Here is a 19,777-nt window from a genome sequence, read left to right on the forward strand (position 1 = left end):
GGCTGCCGCATCTGCCTATGACTACGAGATCCAGAGCCGAGATGGACATGAAATCTCACCAATACTTGAGTCGATCGTGAAAACGAGGGCGGGATGATCTCTGAGCGACACCCAGACAAGCCAATATCTGCACACAACCGCTCTCATTGGCTTACATATCTTCCTCTGGGCGGAAACCCGCGGTTCAGGCAGGAGCGGTTGATCCACAAGGTGGGGCCCGTGTACTTTGGGGAAGTAAACCCCATGCAAGTAGGAGGTGGGCGCGGGGGGGACCAAGGAAGCCACCAGCCAATCGCAACGATGGATGAAACTGATTGACACGGAGGGATGGATTTCTCCAAAGACAGCCCCAGGGCGGCTGTGCCCTCTGGGGCGGTTAAGAGGATGTGCTAGCTGCGCCTTCCGTTCTCTTTCCTTTCTCTTCCTCTTAAGTCCAGTCCTGTTTCCAAGGCCCCCCTCTCCTCCCTCCCCTGGTGACTTTGGTACCCGGGATCCAAGTGACAAAGTTTCCCGGTTTTTTGTTTTGTTTTTCCCCTTCACATCAAAACTTTTTTTTTTCTGCATGCGTTTCGGAAGAGCAGTCACTGCTGACCCTTAGCATTAGTCAGCACGAAATCAGTGGCCACAGAACATCGAAGCTGGCACGGGCAGGAGACCCCAAAGCATCCCGTGCGGCAGCCTCTCTGGGATTGCGCGTGTCCCCGGTGACTTCCCAGCGGGTGGTGCACGAGTGGTCCGTGGATGTTTTCAGGAGCTTTTTCCTTCTCGTGTGTGCAGACAAGATCCATACTCGGATCAACCCCCGGCCTGAGTGCGCCGTGGGGTGCGTCACCACCAGCCATTGTCACGTGCTTTTCTAATTGAAATGGGAACTTATCCAACTCTTAGATAGACACGCCTAAAGTTCCCCATAAACGCTCCAGGGACCAAGTACTACCTCCTACTGTCCGCAACTCGGGACTTTGTGAGCCCTCTGTTTGGCCACCAGGAGCATTTTATATTAAAGAACTGTGGTGGTTCGAATTCTAGTTACAGACCAGATAGACCCTAGGCTGTGGTCCCAGGAGGTGGAGGCAAGGGGAGAAATTCAGGTCATCCTGGGCTATATAGCAAGTCTGAGGCCAGCCTGAGCGACATGAAACCCTGAAAACAAGCTAGTTTGCATTTATTTGTTTTGTTCTGATTTTTTTTTCTTTTTTAGGGCTTTTTGAAACTGTGCTGACCTGGATTTACCATGTAGCGTAGGCTGACCTCGAACTCACGAGCCTCCTACCCTGTCCTCCTGAATGCCGGGAATAGGGGCATTAAAGTGTTACAGAGAATTTCCGAAAACGGGACACGTGGACAGTCCCCTAATGCAAAGGAAAGACTCAGAGTCAGCTCAGTCCAGGGTGGAAGGAAAAGGGAACCATGCGGAACCTGGAACTCTGGAGGCCAGAAGCCAAGTGAAAAGTCTCTAGAGTTCCAGCAGCCCGGCATCTTCTGTCATGGCGCAGAGGGAAGCTTCAGGGTGCCTGTCTACAGACCGCGGGTACTGAGTCTCCAGTGGAAACCTGCTTCTAGGGCTGCAAGCACCAAGCCCTGAAGTGGCACGGACATTGAGAATCCTCTAGGATCTCTTAGCTTAACCAAGGAATCAGAGAACTTTGGCAGATTTTCACAAGTATTTTTTTTAATTGAAATCCCTGTGCTCCTGACTGCTTTGCCTTTCTTTCCTTTTTTTTTAATTGATTTTTTTTTTTTAAAGAAGTCTCTCTTTTGATTCTGCCTTTGCTGGGATCAAAGCAGTGCACCACCACAGCCAGCTTTTAGAAAATAAAATAAGCCAGGTGATGGTGGCTCATGCCTTTAATCTCAACTCTCACAAAGCAGAGACACGCCAAACTCCAGAGTTCAAGGCCAGCCTGGTCTACAGAGTGAGTTCCAGGATAGTAAAGGCTATGTGGGGAAACCCTGTCTCAAAAAAAAAAAAAGAAAGAAAGAAAGGAAGGAAGGAAGGAAGAAAGAAAATATAACAATATATTAACAGGAAGCTAAAAACAGGGAACTGGGGAGATGGCTCAGCAGGGAAAGGTGCTCACCATCAAGCCTGGTGACCTGAGTCCAATCCCCTGGACCCATATGGTGGAAGGAGATGGTAATTCCCACAAGTTGTCCTCTGACCATCACATGTGTGCTGCACACACACAAGAAAGAGGAAAAGAAAGAAAGAAAGGAAGGAACGAAGGAAGGGCAGACGGACGGACGGACAGACAGGCAGGCAGGCAGGCAGGCAGAAAGAAATCTGGCTACATAGTCAGACACAATAACACAGAAACACAGACACAGTCTCCTCTTCCAGGGGATAGACACCTACCATCCAGAAAATGAGAGCGAGTCTACAGGTACTGTTAGAGAGCTGTTCTAACGAGCAAAGAGGAAGAATGGGAACATTTTTCTAGGCATAGGGCTTAACAACACGGCAGAGGCTCCCATAGAAACAGTGGAGAGCCTGGGCAGTCCAGGTCCATCTGTGTCTTTTCACTGGGCTTGCGCTGGTGAGATCGAATTTGGGTCACAAGAAACAGCTAATGATTACTGACAGCGGGATGAACTTTGTCTCAGTGGAAAAGATATGCTTAGTTTTTATCTAAGTTTTATTTAGCATGCTTTGCTAGGATTTTTTTTTCTATTTAATTTGTTGCTGTTTTGTTTGAGTCAGGGCCAGTCTGGCCTTTAACTTCTGATCCTCCTGTCTCCACCTTCCAAGTGCTGGGATGGCAGGCCCGCATCACTGTTCCCAAAGTGTGGCCGGCCTGAGGAGGTCAGAGGGCAGAGGACAGTAAGTAGTTGCCCTGTCCTTCCACTATTTGGAGCCTGGACATCAAAGATTGTTACCGTCACCTGGGCCCTTGATATACAGATCTTTTTGTTGTTGTTTTCGGACAAGATAGCACCACATACCCTTGGCTGACTGCAACTTGATATGTAGACCTGGGCTGGGATGGAATTCAGAGCTCCACCTGCCTCCTGAGTGCTGGGATTTAATGGCACGTGTCTTCACTTTGGGCCTGGGATTAGGAGCTTGAACCCTTCTTGAGCTACCCACTCGCCTCCAAAAAAAAAAAAAAAAGAATGAAAGAAAAGATAGTAAACTAAACCAGTAAGCCAGGTCAGCAAGTGCTCTTCCCACAGTCTAACAACTAGAGTTTGGCCCAGGAACCCACATCATGAGAAAACCTACTCATGAAAGCCGCCCTCTGACCTCCAAACACGTGACAATAGCATACAAAAGTGGAAACTCACACATACAAAATAAGTACGCATAATCTTTAAAATTAAGAAATAGCCGGGCAGTGGTGGCGTACATCTTTAATCCCAGCATTCGGGAGGCAGAGGCAGGTGGATCTCTGTGAGTTCGAGGCCAGCATGGTCTACAAGAGCTAGTTCCAGCATAGGCTACAAAGCTACAGAAAAACCCTGTCTCAAAAAAAAAAAAAAAAAAAAAAAAAAAAAAAAAAAAAAGAAAGGAAGGAAGAAAGAAAGAAAACATGTGCCTTTAATCCCAGCAGAGGTCAACAGATCTCAGGATTTGAGGTCAGCCTAGCTACTTAGTGAAACCCTGTCTTGAATAAATAAAATCCTTCCCCTTTTTTTGAAAGGCCGTCTGGATGAATCTATCAAAACTTTAAAGCCGGGCAGTAGTGGTACACACCCTTAATCCCAGCATTGGGAGGCAGAGGCAGGTGGATCTCTGTGAGTTTGAGGCCAGCCTGGTCTACAAGAGTTAGTTCCAGGACACCTAGGGCTATTACAGAGAAACAAAAAAAATCCCAAACTTCAAATGACAGACAATGCCTCACACACAAATTTATTCTACATGGAATTTTAGGGCAATATACATGGTGCCATTGCCACACCATCTGCCCTGAGATCAGAAGCACCTGTAGGACACGTCCACCAGGTGGCACCTGTTTGTCCGCCAGGTGGGGACTGTAGCAGGTGAGGTAAACCAGGGGCAAGTAACAGGAAGTTTCACAGCAGAGAGAGAAATAAAGATGGCGTCACTTCTCCCAGACTAAGTCTGGGGCCATCCAGGCTTGGCACTGGCTCTATGGTTTTTGCATCAGCCTCTGTGTCATTTCTGTCCTGTACAGGTAGATGGGATGTCCTTGTTCTCTAAGAGTTGGGGAGAGGAGGCAGAGAGTGGTATCAATTCCATTAGTGAGGGACACATGTTTTCCCAGTATCCTCCCAGCCAGACTTCTCAGCCAGAGCCCTTCCCAATGAGGCTTAGAGCATGCAGGGGACAGACCTATTTCTTACACATCATATCTTAGCTTTCTGGACAGTAGAATCTTCTTACGTCCACCACATTTTTGTATCCAGGGTTAAGGGGTATCAGTGCTTGAGACGTGGTGTTAGATAGTCCAGGCTGGCCTTGAACTTTCAGCACTCCGTGTCCAATTCTCAAGTGACAGGATTACAGGTGTTCATTACTATATATCTATATACTGCTATATTCCTTGTTCACTTTTGTTTTGTTTTGTTTTTTGTTTTTTTGAGACAAGATTTCTCTGTAGCCTGGAACTGGCCTCGAACTCACAGAGATCCGCTTGCCTCTGCCTCTCGAGTGCTGGGATTAAAGGCGTGCGCCACCACCCGGCTGTCTCATAACTTCCGTGTTCAAATTATAGCTTGATTCACAGAATGACAAGTTGCCTACTTAGTTTAGGGATCTTCTCTTAGGAACATAAATGGCTGGTGGTGTAAATAAACCTAAGGCCAGCAGTAGTCACTGAGAAGGGTATTGTTTTCAATGGTATTGAATTACTCATGAAGTAACATTCTCACAGGTTTCTTGGGTTTTTTTTTATAAATTCATAGTTTATCAGTCAACATTTTTTAAGATTTATTATATAGTGTTATGTCTGCATATATACCTACTCACCAGAAGAGGGCACCAGACCTCATTACAGATGGTTGTGAGTCACCATATTCTTGCTGGGAATTGAACTCAGGAGCTCTGAAAGAGCAGCCAGAAGCCAATGCTCTTAACCTCTGAGCCATCTCTTCAGCCCTCTTGTTTTAAACTTGACACAAGAGTCATCTTGGAAAAAGGACTGTAATTGAAGACCCGTTTCCATCCAATTGGCCTATAGGCAGGTCTGTGGAGATATTTCTCTCTCCTGAGTGCTGAGATTAAAGGCTACAGCCAACCTGAATTCTGGATCCTCCTGCCTCACTCTGTAGACCAGGCTGGATTTGAACAGGCTGGATCTGCCTCTGCTTCCTGAGTTTTGGGATTGAAGGCATGTGCCACCCACCACCAACTCTGCCTCAGCTTTTCAAGTGTTGGGATTACAAGTGTTACCAAAATGCCTAGTGCCTTAAATTTGTATGTTTTTTTGTATGTTTTTTCTGGATAAGGTCTCATAAATTCCACGAAAGTCTTGAACTCTGCAGTCCAGACCAAGCCTTGAACATCAGGACCCTTCAGCCTCAACCTCACTAGTAGCTGGAACAGGCCTGTAGGCCTAGGCCAGGCCACTCTAGTGTAGCGATTAAGTGACGCGCCAGGAAGAAGGAATCTTTAGGGAATGCCGGGATCTGCCCTTCCCAGGAGCCTTGCCCTTACATTCCCTAGTCCCACACCGAAAACGACCCGGCGGAGAATGCAGTTTAGGACTTGTCGTCCTAAGGTCTCCCGTAACAGCCTAGGGCAGGTCTCAAAAAAAGGTCCTATCCGTCTGCATTCCTCTCCCGCCCCTCCCCGCCATCCCCGAGGACCCGTGACCTAGCTCCAAAGAGGCGGGACCTAATAATATATCCAGGCTAGAAAGAGGTGGGAAGTGGAAGCCAGCCCAGGGGGCGGGCCCCGGCTGTAATTTGGCCCTAAGGGACAGGAACTGAGCAGAGCCTCAGAGGGCGGAGCCTTGCCGCAGCTGAACCCGGAAGGGGCGGAGACTAAGCGGAGCCCAGCCCTAGGGCGGGGCCTAGCCTAAGGCGGGGTCGGCCTGAAGGTGGGGCTTCCAGGAACGCTCTCCGGAAGCCCCGCGTTGCTGCCCGAGAGAGGCGTTTCCAGTCGTCGCCGCCGTTGCTGCCCGTGCCGCGTCAGTCATGCCGGTAAGTGGCCTCCCCGCTCCACCCGCGCGAACCGTTGTCTCTGGCCCGGTGCACCGCTGCCCGGCAGGATGCTGCTGTTAGAGCACAGGCTGCGGCCGGAGCTGCAGTCGTTCCTCAGTTTACCCTCCGAACCCACCGTCCAGCTTCGCGACCCTCGGGAAAGCTGCAGAGAGCACTGTGTTGCAGAACACAGGCCTCAAGATCGCTCTGGAGAGTCTTTCGAGGGACAGCCCCAGCCTTCCCTGCACGATGGGGAAACTGAAGCTGAGAGATAGGGCTGATAGGGGCGCCGGTACCTGCCTTTTCCACGTGCATGCCCCTGCCTGGGGGGTTTTCAGAGAAGCAGGTCTCTCCCCACCTCTCCTGCCCACTCTGGCCTGCCTCCACTTCAGCACTGGGCAACACTGAACCGAAAGGGTGCTTTATTCATTTCCAGCCAGAAGTTCCCAAAGCTTAGAGCCGAGTTTGAGGAGCGGAGAGCAGCGCTTTATCTTGTCTTTGAATTTACTCACTCCTATGCATGGTGGCTTCTAGCCTCATTGCTTACTTAAATAAAGGCCTTTGACCCATTGCACAAGAAGAGAAGGAAAAGTCCAGTGTCTGTTGGAAACCATTTATTGTTGGGAGCTAAAGGTAGATAGGATCCAGGATGAAGCTAGGTCACCTGGGAAGTAAGTGCTGGACAAAACCAGTTGTACTGGCTTGGGGAGAAAGCTCTGATCCCAGTTGAGTTTCTGAGATAATGGTTAGGGCCTTGGAATCAGGAGCATTTTCTTCCTGGTGCCTCTAAACCCAGAAGTCTCCCGCGGGTATTGCGTGTTTTAGCCGCTTATCTTCCTTGAGTGAACCCGTGCTCTCTCCTGGTGCAGTCTTAAACCTCAGGTGTCATTTCTTGTGGTTCTTGTCCCTTGTCTTGAGACTTTTCCTCTGGTGGCACAAAACAAAGACAAAAAAAGGCTTGATAAAAATCCATCCTACCAGTCAAGGCAGTCTGCCCTGCAGCGTGATACTCATTTCGACCCTGGGATATCAGAGTGGAGGCTGCCAGGCTCTCCAGGGGACAGTAGTGAAGGAAAACAGCTTGAGGACCCCCTATTCTGTGCCTCTGGGGACTTTGATGGGAGCAAGACGTGGAGTAGACACATCTCAAAACCAACAGCTAAAGGTGGGGAGGTGGTTGTTGCTCAAGTGCGCCTCAAGTCTAGACAGGGAAATGAGTCTTAGCCCAAGATGGTTGGCAGACCAAAGCTTAACCCAGAAACCCAGCTGGGCAGCCTCAGGCAAGCTCTCCTCATCCGTAAAATAGGGATTGAAAACAGACCTAGCAGGACTGCGTTTGGTATTTGCTAGAATGATAGCATCAAAATATATAACAGAGCCAGTGACCCATCGCGCCCCCAAGAGGTGGTAACTTTTCTGCAGATATAGGACAAGTTGGATCAAACTGCGTGGGCAGGCTTCCACCCCATTTTAACAGGGACCTCAGTGGTTAAAAGTTTTGTGTACTCTGCCCAGGCAGGCCCTGCTACTCATTAGCTACATCTCACTGAGTGGGTATCTAACCTCCAAGATGCAGCTTCCTCAGGTAGTTCCCTGGCTTACGGAATCATTGTAGATATTAAAGGAGACAGTGTACAAGGTGTTTAGAAGAAGGCCCAACACATCAGAGATACTTAGATATTAGTAATCAGGGATCCAGACTCCAGAGTAGTTCTGTAGAAGAACAAAGTGTCCTCTTCCTCCATTCTCAGGGACTCTTCCAGTTCTAGAGAGTCTGTTACAGAATTGTACCATTTAGCTACCCTCTGAAGCAATACTATATATAATATACAATAATACAGCATGTTGCCATAGAACATGAATATATACATTATGTTTAAGATGGTTCATTTTGCTTGTTTCTTGTTACAGGGTCTCACACTATAGCTCAGGTTGTCCTGTGAGTGTAGCTGATTCTTAAACTCACAGCAATCCTCCTACCTTGGCTTCTCAAGTGTTGGGATTACAGAAGTGAGCTGCCACACCTGGCTTTAATTTTGTTTTAGGATGCTAGAGATTGAGTTCAGGGCTTGTGTATGCTATGTATGTGCTTTGCCCTTTAGAGACAAAACACAGGTCTAGAGGCACTGGGGAGCCATCCTGGGTGGAGCAGGTTTTGACATACTCTTGTGAAGACTGGATCACCACCCTGTCCATTAGGCAGACTTCTGGTCAGCCTCAGGTTGAGGTCTCACAATTTGTAGCCGAGTGAGAGAGAGAGAGAGAGAGGGAGAGGGAGGGAGGGAGGGAGGGAGAGAGAGAGAGAGAGAGAGAGAGAGAGAGAGAGAGAGAGAGAGAGAGAGCGCGCGCGCGCGCGCGCGCGCGCGCTGAGTTGAAATGCTGGCCTCCTGTGAGCTGTCCCCAGGCCCCTGACCTCTGCTCTGTGAAAGACTTCCTTGTTGGGGTCCTCAGTTTGGAGCTCAGATAACTGTTGACTTTAGAGCCTTGGGCAGCAAAACTGAAATGCTCTTTAGAGCCTCGGCTCAGAGTCAGTTTGTGGGGGATGGGCATTCCGCAGTTCTAAAACCAGCAAGATTTCCCTGGAGCAAAGAAAGCCTCTCTCCTCTGTGCCTTTGCACCCATGACCTCATCACCTTAGTGAGCCCCAGAGCAAGAGGAAATGAATGATTCTATCCTGTAGGAAGGGGGTTTGAGGGTTGTGGGATGGGGTCAGCTGGTAAGGATGCTTGCTGCCAAGCCTGATGACCTCTAGCATCCACTCTTATTCCATAGCACACACTCCCACACGCAAATAAGTGAATAAGCATAGCATAGTTGTTATCTTTCAGATTTATGTGTGTGCGCATGTGTGCCATTTGTGTGCAGAGATCAGAAGAAGGCTTCAGACTCCCTAGAGTTGGAGTTACGGGTGATTGTGAGCTATCTGACATGGTTTGGGGAGCCAAACTCAGGACTTCAGGAAAAGCACAAGTAGTCGGAACCACTGAGCCGTCTCTCTAGCCCTATTCTTTTTTTAATATTTATTTATTTATTATGTATACAATATTCTGTCTGTGTGTATGTCTGCAGGCCAGAAGAGGGCACCAGACCTCTTTACAGATGGTTGTGAGCCACCACGTGGTTGCCGGGAATTGAACTCAGGACCTTTGGAAGAGCAGGCAATGCTCTTAACCACTGAGCCATCTCTCCAGCCTTCTAGCCCTATTCTTACTATTATTTTAAAAATTATTTGTTTTCAGCCAGGTGGTGGTGGCAGACTCCTTTAATCCCAGAACTTGGGAGGCAGACCAGCTCTTTGCGTTTATGGCCAGCCTGGTCTACATGGGGAGTTTCAGTCCAGCCAGAGCCTGATGCCACAAGTGGTGTGTGCCCAAACGTGGTGCATTGAAAACATTGCATGAAATTACCTTCAGTCTGTGTATAAATATGATTCATGTTTAGACTCATCCCATTCCCAGGATACCTCATTATGTGTATGCAAATATTACCTAATTAGGGACATTTCTGCTCCCAAGCACTCAGGTAAGAGATGCTCAGCCTGTCCTAAAGATAGTTTGCTGAAATTCATGAGGAAGGTGAGCATTGAATTTGGGTATGCTTTTGGTCACCTTTTTATACAGTGACTGGGATTCTGAGGCAGGAAGATAGTTTAAGGCCCAGTGTAGACGTCATAGTGAGTTCCGGGCTACCGTAGTCTACATTAATATGGACCCTGTTCTCAAAGCAACACCAATCTCCTCCTCCCCCCCAACAAAACAATACAGAAGCGGGGAGGGATAGCCTTCGTTTTGTTTTGTTTCGTTTTGTTAATGTTTGCAGTGCTATTACTCATGGTTGCGGTCTGGGCTGGCTGTTTCAATGGTTTTAGCATCTTACTCAACAAATCAAAGTAAAGATGAACATAGATTACAAAGCAGCAAGGGAACTAGTGCACACGACAGGTCAGAATATGCTGCAGCAGAGCATCTGCCATATGAGTGGGGGTATCAAGGGCCCTACTTATTGTTGGGGGCTTCCCTTTACTGGGCTCAAGGGAAGGAGGGGCTTGTTTGCTAGGGCCTGACTTGGATTTTTTTCTTCCTTTTTTTTTTTAATATTTATTTATTTATTATGTATACAATATTCTGTCAGTGTGTGTGCCTGCAAGCCAGAAGAGGGCACCAGATCTCATTACAGATGGTTGTGAGCCACCATGTGGATGCCGGGAATTGAACTACAGGACCTTTGGAAGAGCAGGCAGTGCTCTTAATCGCTGAGCCATCTCTCCAGCCCCCTTGGATTTTTTTCAAGACAGGGCTTCTCTATAGCCCTGGCTGTTCTGTAACTAGACTTGAGCTCAGATCCATGTGTGCCACCAGCACCCAGCTGATGCACCTGATTTTAATTATATGCATACCCAATTATGCATAGGCATAAGTGGTAAGTACGGAATTCTCTCCACAATCTCACTTCGAGGACAGTTGGCCTCATTATGCATGCGCTCGAGAACTGTCTAACCCTGGTTAGTCCATTGCCAGCAGTTCCCAGATTGTGCTTCAGGATGTTTGGATGGAAATGGAGAAGTCAGGGGTTGATGAGAGGAGTAACTTCTTATTTCCAAGCTTAAAACAAGTGTGGAGGTCAGTCTTGGGTTGTTAACAGGTTGCTAGGTTCATTGTCAAAGATAGGTGTGTGTAGCCTTCCATCTCTTATGCTTGGCTGTCTCGGTACTGGGCAGTAAACCCAGGGCCTTGCACATGCCAGGCCAGCAATGTACCACTGCATTACATTACCAGTGCCTATATGTTGTACTTCCAAAGGAAGAGAGAAATGAAAGAAAATAATTATCAGAATCCAATTACTTTCGCCTAGAGGCACTTAGTCCCATGATCTCATTTTATTAACATATCAGCTATCTATTGTCCTTTAATGTTTATCCCCAAACCTAGTGTCAGGACCTGAGAGTGGCTGGACAGTGACTAGTCTTGGCTTGGGGTCTCCGGGAACAACAGTGCAGGCCAGAGGCTTGCCCAGGCTGGTGCACTCCTCGGCTTTGACTTTATTTCTCACCAGGTAGACCTCTGGATTGTAAAGTGTCCTTTAACATGGCAGCTGGTTGGCTCTGGGTGACCTGAGAAGGGAGCAGGGCAGAAGCCGGCATTGTGACCAGCTTAGTCACACAACGGTGCTTTGGCCTTATGTTGAATACGCTCAGGCTTAGGCTATGATGTTATGGAATGAAACGTCAAGGACTTAAATACCAGGAGGCAGAGAAGAGGTCATGGTGGAGGCTGGCTGCCACATGTTAAATCCTGTGATTGTCCCCTTCTTCAGCCAGAAGGGACTAGTACCCCAAGAGTTAAGCTACTGAGGTCATACAACTTGCAAGTGTTGGAGTGCAGATGCTCTCATTCCCAAATATTGTAAAGGAAGGGATATTGGCCCAGTCCTCTGAAAACAGCCAGAGACCCAGAAGTTGTCCAGCAGTGATGTTGATCACTGATTCACTCATGAAATAAGTGAGGGACCTCTGTGCCAGGTGCTGTTCCTATGTTGGGCACAACAGCGACTATTTGTGCTTGAGCAGAAGCACAGTTGTGTGGACGCTCGCCTGCCTTGGCTTGTTAGACATCTTGGAGATTGTAGAGCCTCGGAAACCTGGAATCCCTTCCCAGCTGCCTCCAGTATGCTGGGGAGCCTGGGGAATCCTTCCCCTTCCTGGAACTCAGGTGCTGCCCCTGAGCACGGGGTACTTGGGTCAGAGCAGTGGTGGCCACACACCTGAGTAACTTACCTGCTGGAGTAATCGATGCCCCCATCCAGGTTGCTGAGCAAGCCTGCAGCCTGTGTAGAGTCCCAATGTAGAAAATAATGTTCTGATACAAAAACAGGTCCCAGAATAGTACTGCTGGGAGCGGGGTCACCTGTGGTAAGTAAGTCCTTGGCCCTGAGGCAAAGCCCACGGCCCACAGCTCACTCGTGAGGCAGTAACCTTGAGAGGGAGGTTTGGAAAAGAGCTCACACAGACTTGGATCCTGTTCATCCTGTGCCAGACCTTGCAGAAGACATCGTGGAGATTGTCTCTGTTGGTACAGCCTGTGACACACAGAAATCCTGTGACCCCCCCCATCCGTTGACTAGACTGGGCTAGACAGACTTCCAGTGGGATTGTGCCCACTCTCTGCTCCCTGTCAGCCCCTGAGAGGCCTCTCAGACGGTGTGTGAGTCCCTGCATGGCCTGACTCATGATCTCATGATCTCCTTCTCTTGCAGAAGCACGAGTTCTCCGTGGACATGACCTGTGAGGGATGTGCCGAAGCCGTCTCCCGAGTCCTCAACAAGCTGGGAGGTGAGTGGCTCTCCACTGGAGAGAGTATGGGGAGTCATGTTCAGGTACATGCGGCCTATGGGGGTCAGCTGCAGGTCGGCTGGTGCACACTTGGGCCTCAGCTCAGTGGCTTATGTGGAGATGTGTTGTACCTCACTGCAGCCACCATTTCTTCCATTCGCTACACTCCTACCCCCTCAGTTTAGTCTTGTTTTTGAGACAAAGCCTTGCTAAGTAGCCCTGGCTGTCCTGAAATGCACCATATAGACTAGGCTGCTCCTAAATTTGTGAGAATCCTTCTGCCTCTGCCTTCTAAATGCTGGAATTACAAAGATGTGCCACCATATACAACTCCATTTTGTTGTTCATTTGTTCTCCTCTTCCCCCTCCCCTCTCCCTTTTCAGGGTCTCTGGAGCCCAGGGTCATGGACTCTTACCTGCTCGAGATGCAGGCACACACCAGCAATGCACAGTGACTGTCCTCCTATGAAGGCAGGAACTGTTTAGAGTTCAATGACTTGACTGGATTCACAGAGCCAGTAGGGCAGAGCTGGGATTTAGCCACTCTGTCCAGCCCTGGAGTTGTTACTATGATAGTGATCTCCAGGATGACAGCTAGGCCTGGAGGTGCCTGCCAGTAAACCCAGAAGCCTGGAGGTTCAAAAGCTTAAGGCCAGCCTGGACAATTTAGGGAGACCTTGTCTCAAAGTAAAAATGACAGAAGAGGCTGGGGGTGTAGCTCAGAAATAAAGGGATTGCACAGCTGTGTGACATTCAAATCCGCTATACTGCAATAAAACAAAAACGAGTTTATAAAAGCCAAACAAAGTTGGGTGTGGCAGCTCACACCTATAATCCCAGCCCTTGGGAGGCCGAGATGCATTAGGCTTTGCCGGGGATTTGAGGCCAGCCTGGACTACAGAGTGAGACCCCTATCTCTACAAATCATAAATAAATAAGACCTAGGGTAACAGTACTACCGAGTGTTGCGACTGCCTACGCATTATCGGTCCACAGAGTGGGACTTGACACAGTGGAGCTGGTAACACTCGTGCCTGAGGGGAAGTGCCTTGCCCAGGTCCCATAGTGAATAAGCCCGTGAGTCAGTAACTCTGAGGTTTATAAGATGGAATATCTTTTTATTATTTATTTATTTATTTATTTATTTGGTTTTTGTTGTTGTTGTTTTTAAGGCAGGGTCTCCCAATGTAGTCCTGGCTGGCCCGGAACTCACCCTGGATAGCCCAGGGTAGGCCTCAAACTTTGAACAGCCCTCCTGCCTTAGAGTCACGAATTCTGGGCTTACAGGCATGAGCCACGCCCAGCTGCACTGAGCTGTCTGTTCACAAGAATCTGAGACACCGAAGAGCACCTGGCTGCTGACTTCCTGTAGATGGAGCTGCGGGGCTGTGTCCCGCCACCCGGCTAGCTTTACCCAAAATAATTACACGGAAACTGTATTCTTTTAAAACACTGCCTGACCCATTAGGTTCAGCCTCTTATTGGCTAATTCTCACTTCTTCCTTTAACCCATATTTAGTAATCTGTGTAGCGCCACGAGGTGCTTGCTTACCAGGAGAGATCTTAACCTGCATCCATCTCGGAGAGGAGAAGCATAACAACTCACTATGGCCACTGCCTGAAGCATCTCCCCTCTCTTTCCCACAATTCTGTTCTGTCTACTCCGCCTACCTAATTTTCTGTCTCTTAAAGGGCCAAGGCAGTTTCTTTATTAATGAATGAAAGTAACACATAGACACTCCTCCATCAACTTCCCACAAGGCCATAGGCTTCCCTCCCCTGGGTTTGGGCATCACCAGCTATGATCTGAGAATGTCAGCCCATATCAGCCTACGCCAGAGACACTTCAGAAAAGAAGTAGGGTCTGCCGGAGAGATGGTGCAGTGGGTAAGAGCACTGACTGCTCTTCCAGAGGACCAGGGTTTGATTCCCAGCACCCTCTTGGCAGCTAACAGCTGTCTAACTTTTTGTTATGTGTAGATTCAGAGATTGCAGCCACGCCTTGCACCACGTGCTTAACAGCCCTGCTGGGCCTGAGAGGCCTTTACCTTCGATAAGTTTCTCCTTGTGCTGGCTAGTTTGTTAACTTTACCCAAGCTAGAGTCGTTTGGGCAGAGGGAACCTTAGTTGAAAAAATGAAATGCCCCCACCGGATTGACCCCTGGGCAAGCCTGTGGTGTGTTTTCTTGATTAATTGGTGTGGGAGGGCCTAGCTCATGGGGAGCAAAGCAAGCCAGTGAGCAGATTCCTCCATGGCCTCTGCTTCAGTTCATGCCTCCAGGTTTCTGCCCTGCCCTGCCCTGCCCTATACTTCATGACGGATTGTGATATGGTAATGTATGCAAAATAAAGCCTTTCCTCCCCCCAATTTTTTTTGTTTTTTTGTTTTTTTTCAAGACAGGGTTTCCCTGTAGTTTCTAGAGCCTGTCCTGGACCCAAATTATTTTTTGGCCATGGTGTTTGATCACAACAATACAGACTTTGACTAAGGCACGCCTCCCCCTGAGGAGAGTCAGGTGTTTTTAAGGTAGTCATTCTAAAGGCTGAATTAGGTAGGAAAGAGCGTGGAGGCTGACCCCAACCCCTTTATGGCAGGTGGGAAAGCCAGGGCCTGAAATGGTCCTGACCACAGCCACCCAGGCCTTTTCATCCTTTTCATTGGCACACCATTTTAGAGGAGGGCATCGTGGCTTTTCTTTTTTGGTGGAAGTAGGGATTGGGCAGTAGGAAGACGATTTAGCAATGGCCGTTAGCACCCCACATGTGCTAGGCTGTTGGCCCATGGTTCTGCTTTGATTCATGATGTGGAAGGATTTCGTAGGTGTGGCCAGGCAGGCTTGGGTGCACTGGCTGTAGGATGAGAACAGTGTCAGGCAGGCAGAACTGATTCCCTATGCTTAGAAGGATTGAGTCAGCAAGCAGATGTGGAGACACCACACTGGGAAGCCTGGGGAGCTGTCAAAAAGCAACAGACAAAGCCTGTCGCTGGGAAGCTGCGACAGGAAAATCATGAGCTCGGGTCTTCCTAGTCTGTAGAGTGAGTTCAAGGCTGCCCCGGGCAACTTAGTGAGATTGCCTCAAAATAAAATGTATCAAAAGGCCTGGGGATGAAACTCGGGAATAGAGTGCTTGCTTGGTATATGTGATACCCTAGGTACCAGTAGCACAGAAAAGGGGGAAGATGGTTGTGGGGGAGGTGGAGTCTTCAGTGGTAGCTTATGCATGTGAGACACACACACAGAAGGGGGATTATGCAAGCACTAGATGACACAGTGGGTACAGGTGCTTGCTGCCAAGTGAGTTTAATTCCCAGGGCCCACATAGGAGAGAGCTGATTCCAGGTTATCTTCTAACCTTCACACACACATTTTCTTTCATGTATATACATACTCACACACATACGCACACTCATGTGTGCTCATTCACCTCACATGTGCTCATACATTCTCTCACTTATGCATACTCACACACATGCTCACATACAGATTCTTTCGCATACTTAATAACACAGACTCACGCATGCTTTCACTCAAATGTAATAATTTGAAAGGAAGGTGCTGGAGAAATAGTTGAGAGCACTGGTTGCTCTTGCAGAGGATTCGGGTTCAGCTCTCAGCACCATATGGTGGCTCACAACCGTCTGTAGCTCCAGTTCCAGGGGATCTAGCGTCGTCCTCTCCTGACCTCTGGGTATTACGCACATGTGGTACACAGATATACATGCAAGGAAAACACATACATTAAAAATAAGTAAATCTGGGGCTGGAGAGGTGACTCCACGGTTAAGAGCGTGTGTGTCTCTTGCAGAGGACCTAGCACCCACCTCTGGTGGCTCACAAACACTGGTAACTCCAGACCCCATAACCTCTGGCCTTCAGGGCTCATGCACTCATATGATCATGCCCACATACAGACCCATACACATATACATAATTTAAAAATATTTCAAATAAAATTATAAAGAAAGGGAGGGAGGGAGGAGGGCTCTGTATTGCTAGATTGGAAGGTTAGCTTGAGTATAGAAAAGCGAGGTAGTAGTGATGGCAGGGTTTGGGGGAAGGGGGAAGGAAAGGGAGGAAAGAGAATACTCTGAGGGCTGAGGAAATAGCTTAGAAGTGGAGGACTTGCTTGATACTTGAGGTCCTGAGTTCAGTCTATATTGCCAACACCCCTCAGACACAGAGAAGGGACTGCAACCGAGCCTGCCATGCTCACGGTGCCTGAGACAGAAAGAGCTTGCTGCTCCCTGGCTCCAGGAGAGGTGCCTGGCGCTACAGGGATGATTAAGGAGGCTGACCTCTTTTGTTCTTAGGGTGGAAGGGTCCTGCTTCCCCCTCCCACATCCCAGTTTCCTTCTTCCTGTAGGAGTGAATTTCAACATTGACTTGCCCAACAAGAAGGTCTGCATTGAGTCTGAGCACAGCACGGACACCCTGCTGGCAACCCTCAACAAAACAGGAAAGGCCGTTTCCTACCTTGGCCCCAAGTAGCCAGAACCTGGGCGAGTCCCTCTGGATGTACTGAAGAGGTAGGTGGGTGAGGCCCCAGCCTTTCCTTCACAGACTTGTTGCCTCTCAAGGGGTCCCGTGGGTTACAAATCCCTCATCTGAAAGGCTTGGGCCCAGAAGCAGTTCAGAATGCAATTTCTCTGGGGTTTGGAATCTTTGCTAAACTCACCCATACTAGAAAATCCTAAACTTTTTTTTTTTTTTTTTTTTTGGTTTTTTCGAGGGTTTCTCTGCAGCTTTAGAGCCTGTCCTGGAACTAGCTCTTGTAGACCAGGCAGGTCTCGAACTCACAGAGATCCGCCTGCCTCTGCCTCCCGAGTGCTGGGATTAAAGGCATGCGCCACCACCGCCCGGCTAAAATCCTAAACATTTTTGACATGAGCTGGCACTCAGGAAGTTCTTATTTTGAAGCATACTGCAACTGAGGTTCCTGGATTTGAGGTGCTCAGGCTGAACTTAGACCCCCCCACCCCCATCCCGAGACAGGGTTTCTCTGTAGTTTTGGAGCCTGTCCTGGAACTAGCTCTTGTAGACCAGGCTGGTCTCGAACTCACAGAGATCCACCTGCATCTGCCTACCGAGTGCCGGGATTAAAGGCATGTGTCATCACCACCCAGCTGTAGCTGGTGCTCTTAACCACTGAACCATCTTTTCAGTCCCTGAGCTATTATAATTTCTCTCTCTCTCTCTCTCTCTCTCTCTCTCTCTCTCTCTCTCTCTCTCTCTCTCTCTCAGCTTAAACAAACAGATAAATAAATAAGAGCCATTGTTCCCCATATCTCTTCTGGCCCTGGATTTGCTCCATGGCCAGGAGCGAGCCAGTGTGAATAGTAAAGAGTCTGGGGTTCAGGTGCCAGCTCTGTTCTCATTCCAGACTGTGACTGGGCTATTTTTTACTTCCCTGAGATTTGATCTGTCCAGTAGATGGACCCCTCCACCCTGTCCCACTGCCTTTTTGGGTCTCTGCAGTCTCTTTAAGGTTCGTCCCCTCCGGGGTGATGACACCAGCAGTCTCTGCCACGCTTGGGAACTGTATATCCCTGGGTTTTGTGGGTCAGGTGAGAGTGGGCCACCGACCTCCATCTCTTTCGAACGCCCCTGTTGTGGTTTGGACATCCATGTACAATTTTTCTGTTTGGATTCAGTTTGTTTTATTTTTTAAAAAATCATTTTTGAAACAGGGCCTCCTTGTATAGCCCAAGTCATCTGGAGTTTGAGGCAAACCTTCTGCCCTAGCCCCTCTAATGCTGTGATTACTGGTGTGAGCCCCCATGATCCTCCATGTAAGACTGTATTTGAGGGCCAGGAAGATGGCTCGGTGGGTACAAGTGTGTGCAAGCCTGGAGACCAGAGTTTGAGCTCCAGAACCCACATCAAGGTGGAAGGAGAGGGCAGCTCATCCCCAGACTTCCACAAACACATGATACCCACACCATAACTAATAAAAAACGTTCTGTTTAGTTTTGAGAAAAATATGTTTGGTAAGTATGACCTCTGTGGGAAGGACTGGAGGGAAGAGTGGCCCGTGCTGGCCCGCAGTTTGGTCTAGATACAGAGACTCTCGTAAATGCAGCAGTGCCTGCTGACAGCAAGCATTATTCCTTGTGGCTTTTGCTATCAAGGTGAAATGAAGCCACTCATTGGCGCTTTATGCATTCACCGTACGCACAACCACACCGGTACCCTACTTCAGAGCATTTCATTATCTGAGAAAGGCACCTCACATCTGTCACCCTCACTACTTCCTCTTTCGATTCCAGTCTGCTTCTTGCCACTCTGGGCTATTGGGCTGCCTTTTGTCTTTTAAGACAGGGTTTCTCTGTGTAACATAACAGTCCTGGCTATCCTGGAACTTGCTTTGTAGACCAGGCTGACCTTGAACTCCCCGGAGATCCACTTGTCTCTGCCTCCCAACTGCTGGTGTCTGCCACCACCACCTGCCATACAAAGGGAGTCAGTCATACAGTGTGTTTATTTGCTTGGAGATAGGGCAGGCAGCCTAGGCTAACCCTGAACTCAAGATTTAGTGAAAATGATACTGCATTTCTGATTGTCCTGTCCTCGCCTCCCCAGGCTGGCATTACAGGATATTGCATCATAATCATCGTGCCTATTTTTGTTGTTTTTTTGTTGTGCTGTTGTTGTTGTTTTAAGGTTTCGTGTAGCTCAGGCTGGGCTTGAACTCCTAATCCTAATCCTGCTTCTACCTTCACAGTGTCAGTATTACAGAAGTCTGCCACCAAACCTGGTTCTTTGACATTTTCTCGTGGGAGGTGTAAGCACTGTGTGGAAGGAGTCCGCTCCTGCTGCTTACCCAGACTCAGAGTTAGCACACCTGGTGGTTACTCTGTAGCATTCAAAGTTTCACCTGCATGTACACACCAGTAACTATGGGAATCCGGAGACTTGGGTGCAATGTCTCCTCTCAGAAGTAGATGGCGGCATTGATCCATCTAATTTTCCCTCTCTCCTAGGCTGTTAATCTGGTCTCCAGGCCGACTTGGAACACCAACTGCTCAGTCCAGCTCAGCCATGGAGTTCCTGCCCAGACAGGCCCTCCCCAGCCGGCTCCCTGCCAGCTTCCCTGCAATAAAGTCAAGCTGCATTTGTTGAAGAAGTGTCTGTTGTGTGTTCTGGGTACTGCTTGCTCACCTACAAGCTGCTGTCGTGTTGGCCTATATTTCTAGAACCTCCCCCTGGAGTTCAGGTGCCCATCACATGTCCATTCTCTGGTGTGTGATCCTGAGCAGCCCACTGCCCTCTCTGGGCCTCTCTGATGATGGGAATATTATTGGGCCAGATCCGTGATTTCTTCTCACTATGTAGACTCCATATT

The 19,777-nt window shown here is 48.7% G+C and overlaps 1 protein-coding gene across 1 annotated transcript; it reads left to right on the plus strand.

The window, feature by feature from the left end:
• The first annotated feature begins 5,983 nt into the window (after window positions 1-5,983).
• Window positions 5,984-19,555, plus strand: Atox1 (antioxidant 1 copper chaperone). The gene is made up of 4 exons (XM_038328956.1): window positions 5,984-6,105; window positions 12,358-12,433; window positions 16,799-16,961; window positions 19,416-19,555. The coding sequence occupies exons 1-3, from the start codon at window positions 6,100-6,102 to the stop codon at window positions 16,921-16,923; spliced, it is 207 nt and encodes a 68-aa protein (XP_038184884.1). The 5' UTR covers window positions 5,984-6,099; the 3' UTR covers window positions 16,924-16,961; window positions 19,416-19,555.
• The last annotated feature ends 222 nt before the right edge of the window (window positions 19,556-19,777 follow it).

This window comes from Arvicola amphibius, chromosome 4 (assembly GCF_903992535.2).
Source record: "Arvicola amphibius chromosome 4, mArvAmp1.2, whole genome shotgun sequence".
In the NCBI taxonomy this organism is placed as follows: domain Eukaryota; kingdom Metazoa; phylum Chordata; class Mammalia; order Rodentia; family Cricetidae; genus Arvicola; species Arvicola amphibius.

Bases quoted from the DNA above. Each gene is read 5' to 3' on its own strand.
- Atox1 (XM_038328956.1), top strand. The intron at 12,434-16,798 runs GTGAGTGGCTCT...TTCTTCCTGTAG, and splicing joins AGTCCTCAACAAGCTGGGAG to GAGTGAATTTCAACATTGAC.